The 16,733-nt window shown below is 40.7% G+C and overlaps 1 protein-coding gene across 5 annotated transcripts in view; it reads left to right on the top strand.

The window, feature by feature from the left end:
• Window positions 1-16,733, top strand: part of ZNF106 (zinc finger protein 106) — a 58,783-nt gene that overhangs the window by 24,128 nt on the left and 17,922 nt on the right. For 3 of the 5 annotated variants that reach the window (XM_045202111.2, XM_024568402.3, XM_045202110.2), the window contains 7 exons: window positions 2,820-3,020; window positions 5,858-8,032; window positions 11,108-11,738; window positions 12,956-13,025; window positions 14,562-14,716; window positions 14,801-14,861; window positions 15,339-15,674. In XM_045202111.2, the coding sequence (XP_045058046.1) occupies window positions 2,820-3,020; window positions 5,858-8,032; window positions 11,108-11,738; window positions 12,956-13,025; window positions 14,562-14,716; window positions 14,801-14,861; window positions 15,339-15,674 (3,629 nt within the window). The remainder of the gene's footprint in view (window positions 1-2,819; window positions 3,021-5,857; window positions 8,033-11,107; window positions 11,739-12,955; window positions 13,026-14,561; window positions 14,717-14,800; window positions 14,862-15,338; window positions 15,675-16,733) is intronic. The other 2 variants (XM_045202113.2, XM_045202112.2) reach the window with 1 other exon arrangement.

Raw genomic sequence — 16,733 nt, 5'->3', positions numbered from 1 at the left:
TTGTGTGGAGTTTTTTGGTGAAACATCAAATCACCCAGGTGACTCAGCCCCTGTACAGCCCAGATTTGGCTCCCTGTGACTTCTGGCTTTTGCCAAAACTAAAATCACCTTTGAAAGGGAAGAGATTTCAGACTGTCAGTGAGATTCAGGAAAATACAACAGGGCAGCTGATGGAGATTGGGAGAACTGTGTGAGGTCCCAAGGTGCCTACTTTGAAGAGGACTGAGATGTCATTGTCCTATGTACAATGTTTCTTATATTTTGTATCTTCAGTAAATGTATCTTAATTTTATATTACATGGCTGGAGACCTTCTGGACAGACCTCATATGGTAATATTTGTTTTTGCAAGAAAAGCTGATATGTTTTAAAAATCTGCAGTTAAGTGTTTGCTAAATATCCAGCATATGCATGTGCTTTGGGGATTGCCAAGTGCGTAGGTTTATGAATATGAATGTTTTTAACAGAGGTTACGTGGCATTCTTTAAAAGTCAATGTGTCCTTCCAGTTATGTCTTTACAGAGAGAGAGACTTTGATGATTTGAACATGGAAAAATTCTCTGCACTTTAGAAGTAGGGTAAAATCAGGGATCTTACTTAAGAATTCTTTTAGATAGAATGATGCTCCTGGTACTGCAGTGTACAGGTCAGCATTCTCTAAATTTTTAGGTAGAAAAGCAGACTAAAACATTTTCATATTTTTAGAGAGTTTAAAGTCAAAAAGATTTTCTAAGCAGAAAATTCAGCTGGTTAAAATTTTCATTATAGTATAAATTATTTGTATTCTAGGTTAGTTGCAGTCCTCACAGTCTTCTGATGCTACACATTGGGGATAGATTTATATTTATATATTTTAAACTTCTTTCATTGTTACTGAGAGAAAAGGCTTGTTTTCCGTTACAAGTTAACGTTCACTTTGAATGAGCTACCATAATTTTAATTGCATGAGAGAAGATTATGGCTATCCCTGATAAACTGGAGAAAGTTAAGGATTATTTTTTTTAAGTACATAAATGTAGTAGAAAACTGTCAGTGAAAATAATGTATTAAAGTTCCTGAAGGATTAGAAAGAATTAGAATATTGGTATTCAAGGTAATTAGATAATGATATTTTCAGGGAACCTGGTCAGAACTCATTAAATTGAATCTTAATATTAAAGACTATATTGTATCCAGATATTTAAGGTTACAAAGTCCAAAAAACTTTATGAATTTTTCCCATTTTTCTGGGGTGCTTTTCATTATTCTTACAAGATGAAAAATTGTGTGTGTGTGTGTGTTAATTTACTGGGCACACTGGGTGTTTTTTGTTTATACTCTGTCACTCTAAACAACAGTTCCCATCTGCTCAGCTCGGCGCCTGGAATTTAGGAGTTGCTCGGTACGTTTGTGTATTTTTTAAACGACTGTTCAGATGGTCTGCAACTAGAAGATGAAGTTCTCAGTTTTGAAGGTTGCTTCTGGTTAAATGATGTGGATTCTGCCACGTCTTGATAGACACGTAGGGTCCGGCAGAAGTAAGGCCCGCTTGAGTGTGGTTGGTAGGGCAATAATAAGGGTGTAATAATTTATGGTTTTAATTTGAACGTGTCATCTGAAATGTCACATGCTGTGCTTGAGTGTGATACTGTTATGTTACGGAATTAGATGCTTATGCTTTTGTGATAAAAAAGGGTGTCGTTTGTGCCGGACCCCGTGTGTCCCAGGAAGGTGGAGTAGTAGTACGTGTGTCTGCGTCTGTTTTGTCAAAGCCAGCCTGTCTTGTCTGTTGAGTTTTTTTAATAGATTGGCATAGGAAGTACAGAAGTGCCGCTAGTATGACCACAAGGCAAATGATGAGAGTTAAACCAGTTTGGATTACGGAATGGATATTTGCACCTCTTCATCGTGCCCATGGTCATGGTGTTCAGACGTCTCTCATCCGTGACCACATCACAGCTGAACCAACTGAGGGATTTCAGGACACTAAAAAAGCAGTTAAATTATTCATCTGCTACAGCTTCTTAAACTGGCCAGGGGTGGGAGACTGACCTTTAAGTGTGTGAAGTAAAAGAAGAGAAAGTCTGCTCAATCAGTGTTCTTGACCAAGAACCTGATTTTGCTTCTCTGTGGACTGTAGCATTTTCTGAAACTTGAGAAAAACCACTTGCTTAGCACAGCTGCTGACTTCCTACAACTGAAATGCTTTCCATTCCCTTTAAAATAAGTCCTTCTGATGCAGAATGTAGATCACATGTATCATTCAGACCAAAAAAGATTGCTGAGACTACTCTGGTCACTTGCCCCGGGTCCGGAATCTTCACATTCCAGGCAGAGCTCCAGCTGTTCGATTTAGTTACTGGGCTGGGATTGGCTGTGCTGCCCACTCTTTTCTCCACCCCTTAACTTTCACTGGGAGAAAGTTCTTGAGCCAGAGATTAAATGTAAGCGCTGTCACCAGCCCCTCTGAGTGCAGCTGGCACCATGGGTGTGCTCCAGAGCAGCCTGCATGTGCTCTGAGCCCCTGCCCTGCCTCCCCTTTCACCATGTTTCCTCTGACAAGATTTTAAGTACAGCAATTCAAGAAGATTTCTCCTCCAAAAAGTCATCATTCTGAAGTGTATTGCCTCTTGATTGCTGGAAAAGAATCTTAAGTTCATTTCAAAAGTAACTTATGACAAAACTTATTACAAGGGATGAAAGGACCGTTGGAATTGATTAGCACCAATTTTCCACTGTGCCAGAGTGTGCAGTGTCTTTCAGAGGAAACCGTAACAGACCTGGTGAGTGGGCCATGCCGGTGGGGAGAATTGAATGTCCCTCGTCTCCCTCTTTTCCTAGGGACAGTAGTCATGAGTGCCGGCTGTGCGGGGTCACGGAAGTGGGTCTTTCCGCATATGCAAAACACATTTCTGGCCAGTTGCACAAAGATAATGTTGATGCCCAAGAAAGAGAAGATGATGAAAAGGGAGAGGAAGAGGAAGAAGAATATTTTGACAAGGAACTCGTTCAGTTAATAAAACAAAGGAAAGAACAAAGTCGGTGAGTAATGATTTTGATTTTTTAAAAAGCCTCTCTGAAACAATATAGTAAATCATACATTTTCCATTTCCATACTTGTCAGCCTGTAGAATTCAGCCTATCTGACTCGTAAAGTTTAGCTTGAAGTTGCCATCTTATGCGTAGAAGAACAATGGAGTGCTTTCTTGAACTACTGCGCTATCTGCTTTGAAACTCACTCAGTGTTGCTCCTACATAAAGGCTAGCTGTTGCGCTGCTCCATGCCTGAAGTTTTTACCCCGTTGATAACCATGTTTAGAACGGTCTTTTCTGGTACCAAAGTTTTTGGTACCAATGAATTGTTTTTATCTGATACCCAAATTTTCTAGTGGAAAGGTATTAACATACAAGCTTTATATGAATATTTTATATAGTATTCTTATTGCACCCCTTAGGAAAAAATGTTTTGCCTAATGTGAATCAACATGGTGCTTCTAATCAAATTTGATTTATCCCTTTATTAAGCGCTTTAGTAAATATTTATTGAATAAAATTATATTTTAAATTTGACAATGTCAAGATCATTTCAGCAGGATAAGTTTTTCTACTTGTACTACATAATTTCATACCTACATCTATAATTCACATATTAGGCTGTTTGTTGTATTTTAACCTTACTGATTTGTGGTCTGCAGACTTTAATAAAGCAGAAATTTTAAGATTAGTAAAAGATATAACCAATTATGAGGTGGAATAATTTTGCAAGTCCTAGGACGTGTGAAACATTTCAAGTTCAAAAGTAAAATTTTAAAGATCCTTTTTGAATACTAGTGATATCAGGTCTGTACTTGATTTTCAGTTAGAGGTTTGAATAGAAATAGAAAGTAATGTTCACTCTATATGGTGAAAGCTTTTGAACAGGTCCTTGAAGGAGACTTCTTAGTTTTAAAATGTCAGTGGCAACTTTGTTCTTCAATTGTTCAGTCCTTCAGTTGACGTTGTCACTACTTTCAGTATAGCAGTAGTTTACTCTTCTTCTAAGGTGCTGGGGTCTCTAGAAGACAGAACTCTATTTTATTCACTCTTGTGCCATCGTTAGCTTATCTGTGTAAATGATAAAACATTGAGTCACAGGGTAAAGAAGCCTCTCAATAAATTTATATTGTAGTTAACTATTCTTTGAGAATTCTAATATGCTTTTTGGTGACCTCTTTATAAAGTCATCTACTTACTTCTTCGTGGCTCCCCCCAACCCTTCATCAGCTTTTTAACTTAGATTGCTCTTTCTGGGCTGCGGGTTTAGCTGTGTGCTGTTGTCCCCTTGGTCTATCCGTTCCACGATGATCTGAGATTTCTGCTTTCTAACTGGAAGGTTGCCTGTTTCTCATTTCTGGATCACATTAGTATAGCTCGAGTCAGTAATTTTCCTTGGATGTCAAAAGTTGCAGACTGCTTGAAGCAAAAGATAAAAGCAGTTTGGCTAATGGTGGTACAAATATTCCACCAATGTATGTGATAACAATTATCTCCTGTTTAGAAATTGTTGTAATTCATAATATAAGTGAATGTTTGAACTTTTAGGTAAATTAACGATTCATCTTCTGAAAAAGGAAGAATTTCTAATTTCTGTCCAAAATCTTGTAGACACTAGAAACTTTTAAAGCCAAATAAGTCAGTATTGAGTTTAAGATTCCAGTCAAGTTCAGAGGAGGGAACCCAACTGCAGAAACTTTGTTTTGGGATTTTCATTCTGTCGAGACCTGGTAGTTAAGAGTGTAGACTCTCGAGTCGGACTGACAAGACCCAAATCTCTGCCATAGCACTTACTGTGGAATTCTGGGCAAGTTACTTAACCTCGCTAATCCTCAGTTTCCTCAGCTAAAAAGTAGAGGAGTAATGAGAATACTTACTTCAGAATTGTGAAAATTAAATGAGATAATCTATGTAAGTTGCTTAGCATTAAATGCCTAAGAATTAGTAGGTACTCAATAAATTTTATCTAGTATCACTCAATTTTTTTGAGCATCTACCCTATGCTAAGCACTGTGCTCAAACACCATAGGAAGTTTGTAGAGGAAGATAGTTTTGCACATATTCTTGTGATGTTTTCTTAAATTTATTCACATTTCTGTGGGCTCCTTGTCTAAAATGAAGAGTTCAGACAGCTGTCGTTTCTTTATAAAAGCCTCCAGCACGTGGAGCTCCTTGTACCACTTACTGTGGTGGCTGCTTGCTTGCGATGGGACGTTTTCTCCTGTTCATGATCTTACTTTCTCAGCTAGCGTGTAAGTCCTTTGGGAATAGGAGTGATGCATAAAACTTTTCATTCACCACTCACAGTCATTGAATGTGTGCTTGATAAAGTGTTTATTAATGAAAGTGATCATGCCATTTTAAAATGGGTTAAGAAACTGGGTTTTTCAGAAAGATCAATGACTGGAGAAATCACAGTATTAAGAGCAGCTGAACTTAAATTGTATTAACGTGATACCATAGCTATAAAATATCATTGTTTTTGTTTTCAAAAAGCTGTACAATGTAAAAATAATAATTGGACGATAGACAGAGACAAAAATCCCAGAACATGGCTAGAAAAATAGCAAGAAAAGGAGCATTGTATAAATGTGTCAAATTTTTAATATTTCTGGGGTGACAGGAGAAACAAGAAAATGTTTAATTTATAAATTGGTAAATTGTGACTATAAGTTTCATTATATCATTTAAATATATGAAAGCAACCACTATTAGAAATAAAAATAGACTCTGTTACATATTCTAAGTATCAGGGGAGGGAGGTCAAGGGGAGGTTTGGTGGATTATGCCTTCAAAGGAAGTATAAGAATTCCTTTAAATCAGTAATGAAAAACTTTTTCTTCCAGACAAGATGAACCTTCCAATAGCAACCAAGAAATAAACTCTGATGACAAGCGACTCCAGTGGAGACGAGAAGACAGAATCCCTTACCAAGACAGAGAGAGCTACAGTCAGCCAGTGTGGCATCACCGCGGACCTCCTCCACGAGACTGGAAGTGGGAGAAGGAGGGCTTTAGTAACACCAGGAAGAACAGCTTCGCACATTCTCTGAGGAATAGCGGTGGACCAAGAGGCTGTTCTGGGTGGCAGAAGGGCGTTGCAGGAGGCTCCTCAACTTGGTTTCATAACCACAGTAATTCTGGAGGTGGTTGGCATTCAAATAATGGAACATTAGCTTGGAATCACAATGGTACAGGAAGGAATTCCAGCTGGCATTCTGAAGGAACAGGTGGCTTTTCCAGTTGGCATATGAACAGCAGTAACGGAAACTGGAAATCCAGTGTACGTAGTACAAATAGTTGGAATTATAGTAACCCAGGAGACAAATTTCAACCAGGCAGAAACAGAAATTCTAACTGTCAAATGGAAGACATGCCTATGTTGTGGAACAAGAAATCTAAGTCAAAAAAATACAGTCAAGAGAGATACAATTGGCAGCGGCAAGAAAATGACAAAGTCGGTACAGTTTCCATGTATAGAGGTCCTTCTGAAGGATTTACAGGTGATAAATTTTCATCACAAAATGTATTTGACTTCAATTTTGAGCAGGTGGAAAGCCAAACCACTAAACAGGCAGACACCATAGCTTCCAAAATCGGTGGGAAGAATGGCAGTGTAGCAAGGGAGAAGTTCCGTCGCTGGACTCCTTACCCTTCCCAGAAGACTGTGGATTTACAATCAGGAATGAAGGAAGTCACTGGTAACAAGTCAGAAATGATAGATAAGCCTTTCTTTGATTTTACCTTAAACACAGGAACACAACAGCCTCAAGTTGATGAACCAAATAACTCCCCAACAGTGAAAACACAAAAAGAAACACACACTGGATCTCTTACCCACAAAGCCCCGTCCGACTGCACTGCTTCCTGTGAGATGGTGAGAGAATGCCCTGTTACAGAAAAACCTGAACAAGTGCATAGCTTCAATAAGATGCCACCATTGAAATCCCCACTTCTTCCAACTCCAGTCACTAAATCAGTCCCTCAAAAGCAAGGTCCAAAGAATCCATCAAAAAACACCAAAGCGAATTCTTTTTTTTCTAGAGAACATTCAAATTCCTTGAACAAACCCAAGGAAGAAGACAGTCATGATTCTAATGGCATGTCCAAATTGCAAAGTTCACGTGTTTTAAAGGGGAATAAAAGTAAATTTGGCACTCAAAGAGAACCTGGTGAAAATTTAAGTGATACATTACAAAAAGCCCAAGAGGTGTTACAGTTTAATGAGTCATTGCAAAATCCACTTCTTAGCGCTTCTAAAAGGACCAGGAATTGTGCAAAAGCAAACAGGAATGTGGAAGAGTCTGAAAAGGGATCTTTGAAGATTGAGTTTCAAGTACGCTCATTAGAAGGTGAAAGTGATGGAGAGGTATCTGACACGGAAGGGCACGGAACAAAAATCGGAACCCTGAGTTGTGCAGCTACAGAAGTTTTATCCTGCAGCACTTACAGTGCTGATGAGAAGGAGGGAGAAGACCAAAATCTGAAACCATCTAGAAAACTCCCCACTTCCCCGTGTAATTCAGTAGTTCACCAGAAAGAACCTGAGTTGGAAATGACGTCTGCAGCCGGTCCACACTCTGACTTACTGCTGGACTTGAAAACCTCTCTGGAAGATGTGCAGGTTGGTGACTGTGTGAAATCTCAGGTATCGTATGAAACAGAAGGCTTTGAGAGTACCAGCTTGGATGCAGAGCTTCAAAAGAGTGACATCGCTCAGCCCTCAGGCCTTCTCCTGCCAGAGCTAAGTAAGCTCGGCTTTCCTGCCTCACTCCAAAGGGATCTCACTCGACACATTAGTTTGAAGAGCAAAACTGGAGCACACCTTCCTGAGCCAAACCTCAACAGTGCTCGCCGCATCCGCAATATTAATGGTCACCGAAAGAGTGAAACAGAGAAGGAATCTGGGCTCAAGCCGACCCTTCGGCAGATTCTAAATGCGTCTCGGAGAAATGTCAACTGGGAACAAGTCATTCATCAAGTAACCAAGAAAAAGCAAGAGTTAGGCAAAGGCTTACCCAGGTATGTGCCTCTTTTCAGTATCCATTTATCTTTCTTTTCAGCTTACTTTGACATGGTCAAGAGAATTCTTGTTACATTTAATTAAATGCTTACCAAAAATACGTGTTGTAGATGTCTGGTTTAAATATTAAAGAGTTACTGCTCCTCCATTACACATAGAATAAAGTGTTTCCCAGCAGGCAATTCATGATGAAAAGGAAGCGCACCACTTCCGAGAAATGAGATAGGGACAAGGGAAAAAATCAGAAATACCACACTGCAGTTTGGGGGCTAGAAAGTGACAGTGTGTAAATCTGCACCTTGCATGTAGGTCTTGAGTGGTGCAACTTTGAAGTATGACTGTTCCCATTACCTGTTACTTAGGACCTATGGATAGTTACCCTTCGGTGTTTACTCTCAGCGTTGTATTTGTGATCACAAAATATTTTCTCTTAGTACTTGCATAATATTTTGCCTAAACATGTGATATTGAGGTACAAAACTTTTCTGAGTGGTAAAGCAGCATTCAACATAGGTTTGCGACTTGAAAATCATTCAGCTGTATCATATATGTCCCTCCAGGCTTAAATTTCTATCTATTGAAATAACATTTATTGTGCCCCCTTATCCTTTTCCATAATTTGTATTACTGGTATTAGAGAGTGCTTAGTATAGTGCCTGGTATTTGTGAATGCATAATAGACATTTTTGTTTGCTATTAAAATTATGTACTTATTGTTGGCTTTGAGCTCCATATTAAATAAAACCCTCAATTTTTACTCTCTCAAATGTATTTTCATAGCTGTATACTAATCACTACTTAGTATTTTTTAAAATATATTTATTGATTATGCTATTACAATGGCCCATTTCTCCCCCTTCACTCCATCCTGCCCACCCCCTCCCTCCCACATCCCCCCTCCTATAGTTTATGTCCATGGGTCATACATGTAAGTTCTTTGGCTTCTACATTTCCTATACTATTCTTACCATCTTTCTGTCTATTTTCTACCTACCATTTATGCTACTTATTCTCTGTAAGAAATTTTATTATTCTACTTATTCCCCCCTCTCTCCCCCTCCCACTCCCCTGTTGATAACTCTCCATGTGAGCGCCATTTCTGTGGTTCCGTTCCTGTTCTAGTTGTTTGCTTAGTTTGCTTTTGTTTTTGTTTTAGGTGTGGTTGTTAATAACTGTGAGTTTGCTGTCATTTTTACTGTTCATACTTTTTATCTCCTTTTTCTTAGATAAATCTCTTTAACATTTCATATAATAAGGGCTTGGTGTTGATGAACTCCTTGAACTTGACCTTCTCTGAGAAGCACTTTATCTGCCCTTCCATTCTAAATGATAGCTTTGCTGGATAGAGCAATCTTGGATGTAGGTCCTTGCCTTTCATGACTTCAAATACTTCTTTCCAGCCCCTTCTTGCCTGTAAGGCCTCTTTTGAGAAATCAGCTGACAGTCTTATGGGAACTCCTTTGGATGGAGGTAACTGTGTCCTTTTCTCTTGCTGCTTCTAAGATTCTCTCCTCTTTCATCTTGGGTAATGTAATTATGGTGTGCCTTGGTGTGTTCCTCCTCGGGTCCAGCTTCTTTGGGACTCTCTGAGCTTCCTGGACTTCCTGGAAGTCTATTTCCTTTGCCAGATGAGGGAAGTTCTCCATTATTTGTTCAAATAAGTTTTCAGTTTTTTGTTCTTCCTCTTCTCCTTCTGGCACCCCTATAATTCGGATGTTGGAACGTTTCAAGATGTCCTGGAGGTTCCTGAGCCTCTCCTCATTTTTTCGAATTCTTGTTTCTTCATTCTGTTCTGGTTGGATGTTTCTTCCTTCTGGTCCACACTGTTGATTGGAGTCCCAGTTTCCTTCGCATCACTATTGGTTCCCTGTACATTTTCCTTTGTTTCTCTTGGTATAGGCTTCATTTTTTCATCTAGTTTTTGAACAAATTCAACTAATTCTGTGAGCGTCTTAATAGGTTGGCTATCTCTTCCTCGCTTAGTTGTATTTTTTCTGGAGCTTTGAAGTGTTCTGTCATTTGGGCCATTTTTTTTTTTTGTCTTGGTGCGTCTGTTACTTTAAGGGATGGAGCCTTAGGTGTTCACCAGGGCGGGGTAACGCTGGTTGCTATGCTGTGACGCTGTATGTGGGGGAGGGGCCGAGAGGGAGCAATGGTGCCCGCCTAACTCTCCTCCGGGTTTCAATCTTTCACTCTGCTACCCACAATCAAACTGGGCCCCTCTGGTGCTGGTTCCCGAGTGGGTGGGCCTGTGCACACTCTAGGCCCCTGTGGGTCTCTCCAACGACCTCTCCTGTGAGGCTGGGAGTCTCTCCTGCTGCCGCCCCAACCCCCACAGGCGTTTTCAATTAGAGGTTTGAGGCTTTATTTCCCGGAGCTGGAGCCCTGGGTTGCGCGGCCTGCTTTGCTCCCCGCCGTTCGTCCGGTTTATCTATGCTCGAATGTGGGGCCACGGGGTGCTACCCACTGCTCTGCCTGCCCCACTCTCCACCACTCTGAGTCCGGCCCTCTCGGTTATCTGCACGAATGTGGGGCCGCAGGGTCTGCTAGTGCTCGGACTGCCTGCACCGCTCGTCCCACACTCCGCCAGTCTCAGTCCCGCCACAGCCACGCGAGTCCTGTCCACCCCGGTGCCCATCTCCGCCCCTCCTACCAGTCTGGATGAATGTTTATTTTTTATTTCCTTGGTGTGGGACTTCCTTGCCGTTCGATTTTCCGTCAGTTCTGGTTGTGCGAGGAGGTGCAGTGTGTCTACCTATGCCACCATCTTGGTTCTCTCGAGTGTTTCTTCTTTATCTCCTTGGTTGTCAGACTTCCATACAGTTTGATTTTTCTGTCAGTTCTGGTTGTTTTTTGTTTTTAAATTGTTGTTGTCCTTCTTTTGGTTGTGTAAGGAGGCCTCCATCCTTGACAGAAGCCAGGGCTGTTCTACTTAGTATTAATCTCTAATTGAGACGCACGTGTATATTTGTAGCCTTGGTGCTTAACAGAGTCTGGCATGGTAAGTGGTGCTCCCTTCTCTCGCCTTGTTTGATTTATGATTTTTTTCTTTCTTTCTTTCTTTCTTTCTCAAGGTTTGGTATAGAAATGGTGCCTCTAGTACAAAACGAACAAGAGGTCTTGGATTTGGATGGGGAGCCTGATCTGGCCAATCTAGGATTCCAGTGGGAAGATGTTTCTATTTCTTCATCCCCTGGGTTGGCAAGGAAGCGAAGCCTCTCTGAGAGCAGCGTGATCATGGACAGAGCTCCTTCTGTGTACAGCTTCTTCAGTGAGGAAGGGACGGGCAAGGAAAATGAGCCCCAGCAGATTTTTTCACCTAGCAGTTCACTGAGGGCTGCCCAGAGTCAGAAAACAACCAGGGGCCTTAAGCAGGAAGTGACACCTCTGGCTGCCTCTCTAAGAACAGGGAAAAGGGCTGAAAATGTTTCTACTCAAAGACGACACAGTGCACAGTTACCCTCTGATTGTACAATGTCTTTGATGCATTTGGCAAAAGAACTGAACAGCCAGGAGAGTTCTGCACCACCTTCAGAGACTCAGAATGCCCGGGAGAGTAATGGAGAAGGAAACTCTTTATCATCACATGCGTCTGCAGCTCTTGCAGTCTCCAGTTTGGCAGATGCAGGCACAGACAGCAGCTGTACTTCCGGTGCTGAACAAAATGATGGCCAGAGCATTAGAAAAAAACGAAGAGCCACCGGAGTGAGTATGATTCCTGTGCCTTTTGTAGAATATTTTATGTGGTGACTTGAAAGTTATAAGAGAGATTTAACTGTTTAAGTTTTCTTGTGTATCTAGGGTTGTGGTTCTCCCTACTGTGGAACAGAAGACTTGTGAGGTTCTTACTCTTCTTTTCAGATTATTCCACTTGTTTCTTTCACTGAGTAATTCTACAAAGTTAGATGTAATTGAATATGCATGTACAGTACTAGGAAAATATGAAGTCATCTCTAAAATTAGTCGTCAAGGCAATGAATTTTTGTATCACCTGACAAGGAGTAAGCCGCATCTTCAGCTGTAACTTAATCTGTTTCCATGATGCATTCGCTACGGCTGCTGAAGGGAGGCATTCCAGGGTTGCCTCTGGAGGGCATGTAGGCGCGTTGGATCCAGGAGTTTTAGGCTTAACACCAAGATAGTTTCCATAGTAAAAGAGTACAACTGTAGGAGCGTAGTCTCAGAAATATTTGTATTCTCTGTTACTCTTATCTTTTGTACTTTGTTTATCCAGCCTGACCTTTCAGAATCCATTCCTTCACTGCCATCACTTCTATTCTGGCGTCTCTGTTACCAGTATTGCTTGACCCTTTCAGGAACCCCTTATGGAAAGAAAGACTCGTGATGGTGATGCAGTCTGGAGTCTGGCACTTTGAGAAAACAGAGTGTGTCCTTTAATGCTGAGGCGGGATAAGGGTCTGGGGTATAGACCTGGATTCCAATTCCAACTCTGCCCCCAACTTTGAGCTTGGATAAGAGATTGTCCTGTGACAAAGCTAATATCTTGGGCTTGTCTCAATAGACTGTTTAGCTTTTGTTTTAAAAATTTTATTGCTGAAATTTAAAGTAGAAATTGCGCCACGATGAAATCAGATATATGTGTCACTGGCTTTGTCCACGCTCATATATGTCTTGCTTTACCAAGGTTTGAAATGCTTGCTATGCCCTGTGGGCTTTACCACCTCTAGAATGCTGGGAAGGTACTTGACCTTAGATTCTTTTTTAAAAATCATACACATTTATTCAACTGATATTTTAGTTCATACCATGTGTGTGAGAGTCCTGTTCTACTGATGTCCTGTTAGAGATGATAGAAATAATAAAGAGTGTTGTATGACTATCTCAGAACTGATTGTTTTTTTCCCTTCCTGTATAATGGCCTTTACACATGTAATGTCATTCATTTTTCTGTATTTCCTTAGGATGGATCTTCTCCTGAAGTCCCAAGTCTTGAGAGAAAAAATAAAAGAAGGAAAATTAAAGGAAAGAAAGGTATAGTGTGGAATGTTCTAGCAGGAAGAAATTGTTCTCTTAGCAACTCAGCCTTTTTACAACTTGATACGGAGTATAGCTTGTGGTTATCAAACACTGATTGCCCATTTACTCATATTTTTTTACATTTTGTTGTCTTGCTTAATGGCATAGAAAAGTTTGATTTTCTACTATATAGATAGTTGCAGCTGTAGAAGAAATGCATGATGTCACATACGCCTGTAAGCTAAAGTTAATGTGTATCTTGGACAAAATGAGTTCAATATAAGTCTCATTGGGCCTTATCTGGGAAGAAGGGGAACAGGCCTTTGGTAAATGTTTGTCCATCTTTGTCATTCATAGCCATTTCTTTTAGTCTCCATTTTTGAGGCATCTTTGTTGCTTTTCTCATGTGAATTAAGGAGAGAAGTTGCTAATGTGGTTCTCTGACTAACGTGCTTCTACAGTGCTTGCTTTGCACTGACTCTAACCCTGTGGAAAGTGATTGGATGAGCCTTGGGTGATTGGAAGTAATGCGTAAGGTGGGAGTCAAGTATGACCCCAGCTCTGGCTGAGGCAGCCGTGCAGACCAGAGGTGTCCAGCCCACAACCCGCAGGCCTCATGCAACCCAAGATGGCTATGAATGTGACCAACACAAAATCCTAAAGTCACTTAAAACTTTTTTTTTGCTCATCAGCTTTTGTTAGTGTTTGTGTATTTAGTGTGTGGTCCAAGGCCAACTCTTTTTCTGCCAGTGTGGCTGAGAGGTGCCAAAAGGTTGGACACCCCTGGGTGGATGATGGGATCATTTGTAGAGCTAGAAAATTTCACAAGGGGAGCAGGTTGAGAATAGAGAAAGATGATGCGTTGCCATTTTGATCCCTTGAGTTAAAGGACCTTAGCGACACCTAGGTTGAGATGGCTCAAGTTGGTAGCAGGATATGTGGGGTCTGGAGTTCAGGGAAGAGGTCCTGACATGTTGAATGGGAAAGAGACAAACATAAAGGTAACAAATCCATACACATTTTATTTAAAGTAACTTAAGAGAAGAATGTCAAAGCTGTATGTCCTTCAGAAAGACTTCTCTAATAAAGATAACTATGTTAACTATCAGGCTAGGAAAATAGGGATTAGGAGGAGAGCGCAGGCAGAACAGAACAGGTCTGGGGCTCCATCTAAGCACACGGCCTATGTGAAGAGGGTGGCAGGTAAAGGAAGACAGGGCAGGGAAAACTACAGCGGTTGACTTGCTTTGGGCAAAGATTTCACTCGGGAGGGTGGTGCTAGAAAATGGCTGTTGGGTGAGACGGTGCCCCTTGGTGGACTCTTGAGCCTTTGTGGCACCTCTGGTCTTACCAGTTCTCAACTTTTGGTTCCCAGCTCTGACCACACCAGGCTTGACATATGATTTGTGAGATCTGATGAGTCTCCAGTACCTACTGGGGAGAAAATAAAGGCTTGCCCTAGATAACTGACGAAGTCCCATCTTCTGAGGAGCTGGATTATTAAACAGAAGTCTCCAGTATTAAACTGAGGCTTATGGTTTCTTTTGGCAGAGCGTTCTCAGGTTGACCAGCTGCTGAATATCTCTTTACGGGAGGAAGAACTAAGCAAATCGCTGCAGTGCATGGATAACAACCTTCTGCAAGCCCGAGCGGCCCTCCAGACGGCTTACGTTGAAGTTCAGAGGCTACTTATGCTCAAACAGCAGGTAACAGCAGGTGGAACACTTAGTGAAAATGGATCATCTCTGAAGTTGGATTTGAAAATTCTTAACATATTACTTTATTTTTAGATCACTATGGAGATGAGTGCACTGAGGACCCATAGAATACAAATTCTACAGGGATTACAAGGTATTCGGAGAGAATGTGAGGGATTGGGCCTTCCGTAGCTTGTTACTTCCTTTACCTTTGTAGATAGGAATTAAAGTCCTTATTAAAAAGCCATATGATTTATCTCATGTCTCTTTGGTTTCCTTCTTCTATAGAAAGGCCTGTTAGACTCTACATCCCCAGAATGCTTAGCAGTGGAGACAGTATGTTATAGAAAGAGCCTTGGGTTAGGAATCAAAAGACCTGGGTTCAAATCTTGGCTCTTCCACCAGTATCTATATGACATTGGATAAGTCACTTAAAATCTGAAAAATTAGAATATTAAGGCCTGTTTTGTCGATATCCTTGGTGGTTGTATAGATATGTGACAGTCTGTTTTGAAGAATTATGAGGGACTTTGAATTCTCTTGTAATTTTTAAAAATACATATTGTTTAAGAAACAATGACTTTTCAGAGAACATTTTTGAATTTATGGATGTGTGTATTTTCCATCCTAGAAACATATGAGCCTTCTGACCGCCCGTACCAGGTTCCCTGCGGCCTTACACGAGAGCAAAGGAGCAGCAGAGCTCGAACCCCTGCTGATGCCACGCTGCTGCCTGCCCCCTTCTCCCCACTTCTTCTGGAGTCTCCGTCTTCCCATGTGTCTCCATCATCCACAGGAGTCCCTTTCCAAGTGACCACATCTCCTACTTTCCCAGCTCATGGCAGTGTTCCTGCTCCAGACTCGTCGGTTCAGATAAAACAAGAACCCATGTCTTCTGAGCAAGACGAGTATTTGAATGCTGTGTCACAAATCTCTCCTTGCAGTATGTCCAAGGAATTATTGCAAGGTAATAGTATGTAAACTTTTCTCTGGTTTATGGGCAACCCTGTAGTGGGTCTAGGGCAATTTTATATCAGTGATGTAGAGTTATATTTGCCCATTAAACTGATGTTACTAGAATGAATTTTTCTTGAGGTTTTCTCCACTTAGGAGGATTATTTAAATGTCAATAGCTTTTCCTTAATTTTTTCTAATATAGAATTACTAATTTGACTTTGAGTTACTACCTAAAAAGTTCCATTTATTAGGATTGGTGCAGAATTATTTAGTTTTTGGGAGATACATAAGGTTGATGTTGTTCAGCAAATTTTCTAAATGAATATATCCTCTGAATTTCTCAGTACTTAACTATTTTTATCATCTAAAGCAGTGGTCCCCAACCTTTTTGGCACCAGGGACTGGTTTCGTGGGAGACAATTTTTCCGCAGACCTGGGGCAGGTGGGTTTCAGGATGATTCAAGTGCATCACATTGAAGCCTACCTCCTGCTGTGTGGCCCAGTTTCAAACAGGCCCAGGCGGGTACAGGTCTGCAGCCCAGAGGGTGGGGACCCTTGGTCTAAAGTACAACCAGAATTACTATAAGCCTGCGAGGCAGGTGCCCATGTTGAAAGGCAGAGAGGGCTCTGGGGCTTGGAATCATCTAACAGGAACTTTGGTGGTTTTGAGAGGTAGGCCAGGTTTTTAGTCTTTTCATAAGATAACACTTGGTTATCCTTTGAGAATAACTTCTGAGCAATTTAAAATCTTATCTGAAGTTTGCATAGTCACAATGATGCTGTGATAATAATTAAGTAAAAAGTAAGCAAACTGGCATTGTGTGATTTCTTGAGCCAAAATAAAAAGTCTGAAGAATTAATCTAGATTTGGCTACCTGTTACAACACTAATCTAGGTATCTGCACCAAAGGTATATTATATTATCTTTTACATTGAGTTTGTTAGTTTTACATAGATAATATTTAGTATTTTTTAAAAAGCTAGTAATGAAGCCATATAGAGACTTTTTAATAATTTTTTTCAAAAATAGCTTTTATTCTTTTTCTGACTGCAAAACTAATTCATGTTC

The sequence above is a fragment of the Desmodus rotundus genome, chromosome 7, assembly GCF_022682495.2.
Source record: "Desmodus rotundus isolate HL8 chromosome 7, HLdesRot8A.1, whole genome shotgun sequence".
Taxonomy (NCBI): Eukaryota; Metazoa; Chordata; class Mammalia; order Chiroptera; family Phyllostomidae; genus Desmodus; species Desmodus rotundus.
The sequence above is the reverse complement of the archived record's forward strand: the minus strand, read 5'-3'. Positions and strand labels throughout refer to the sequence as shown.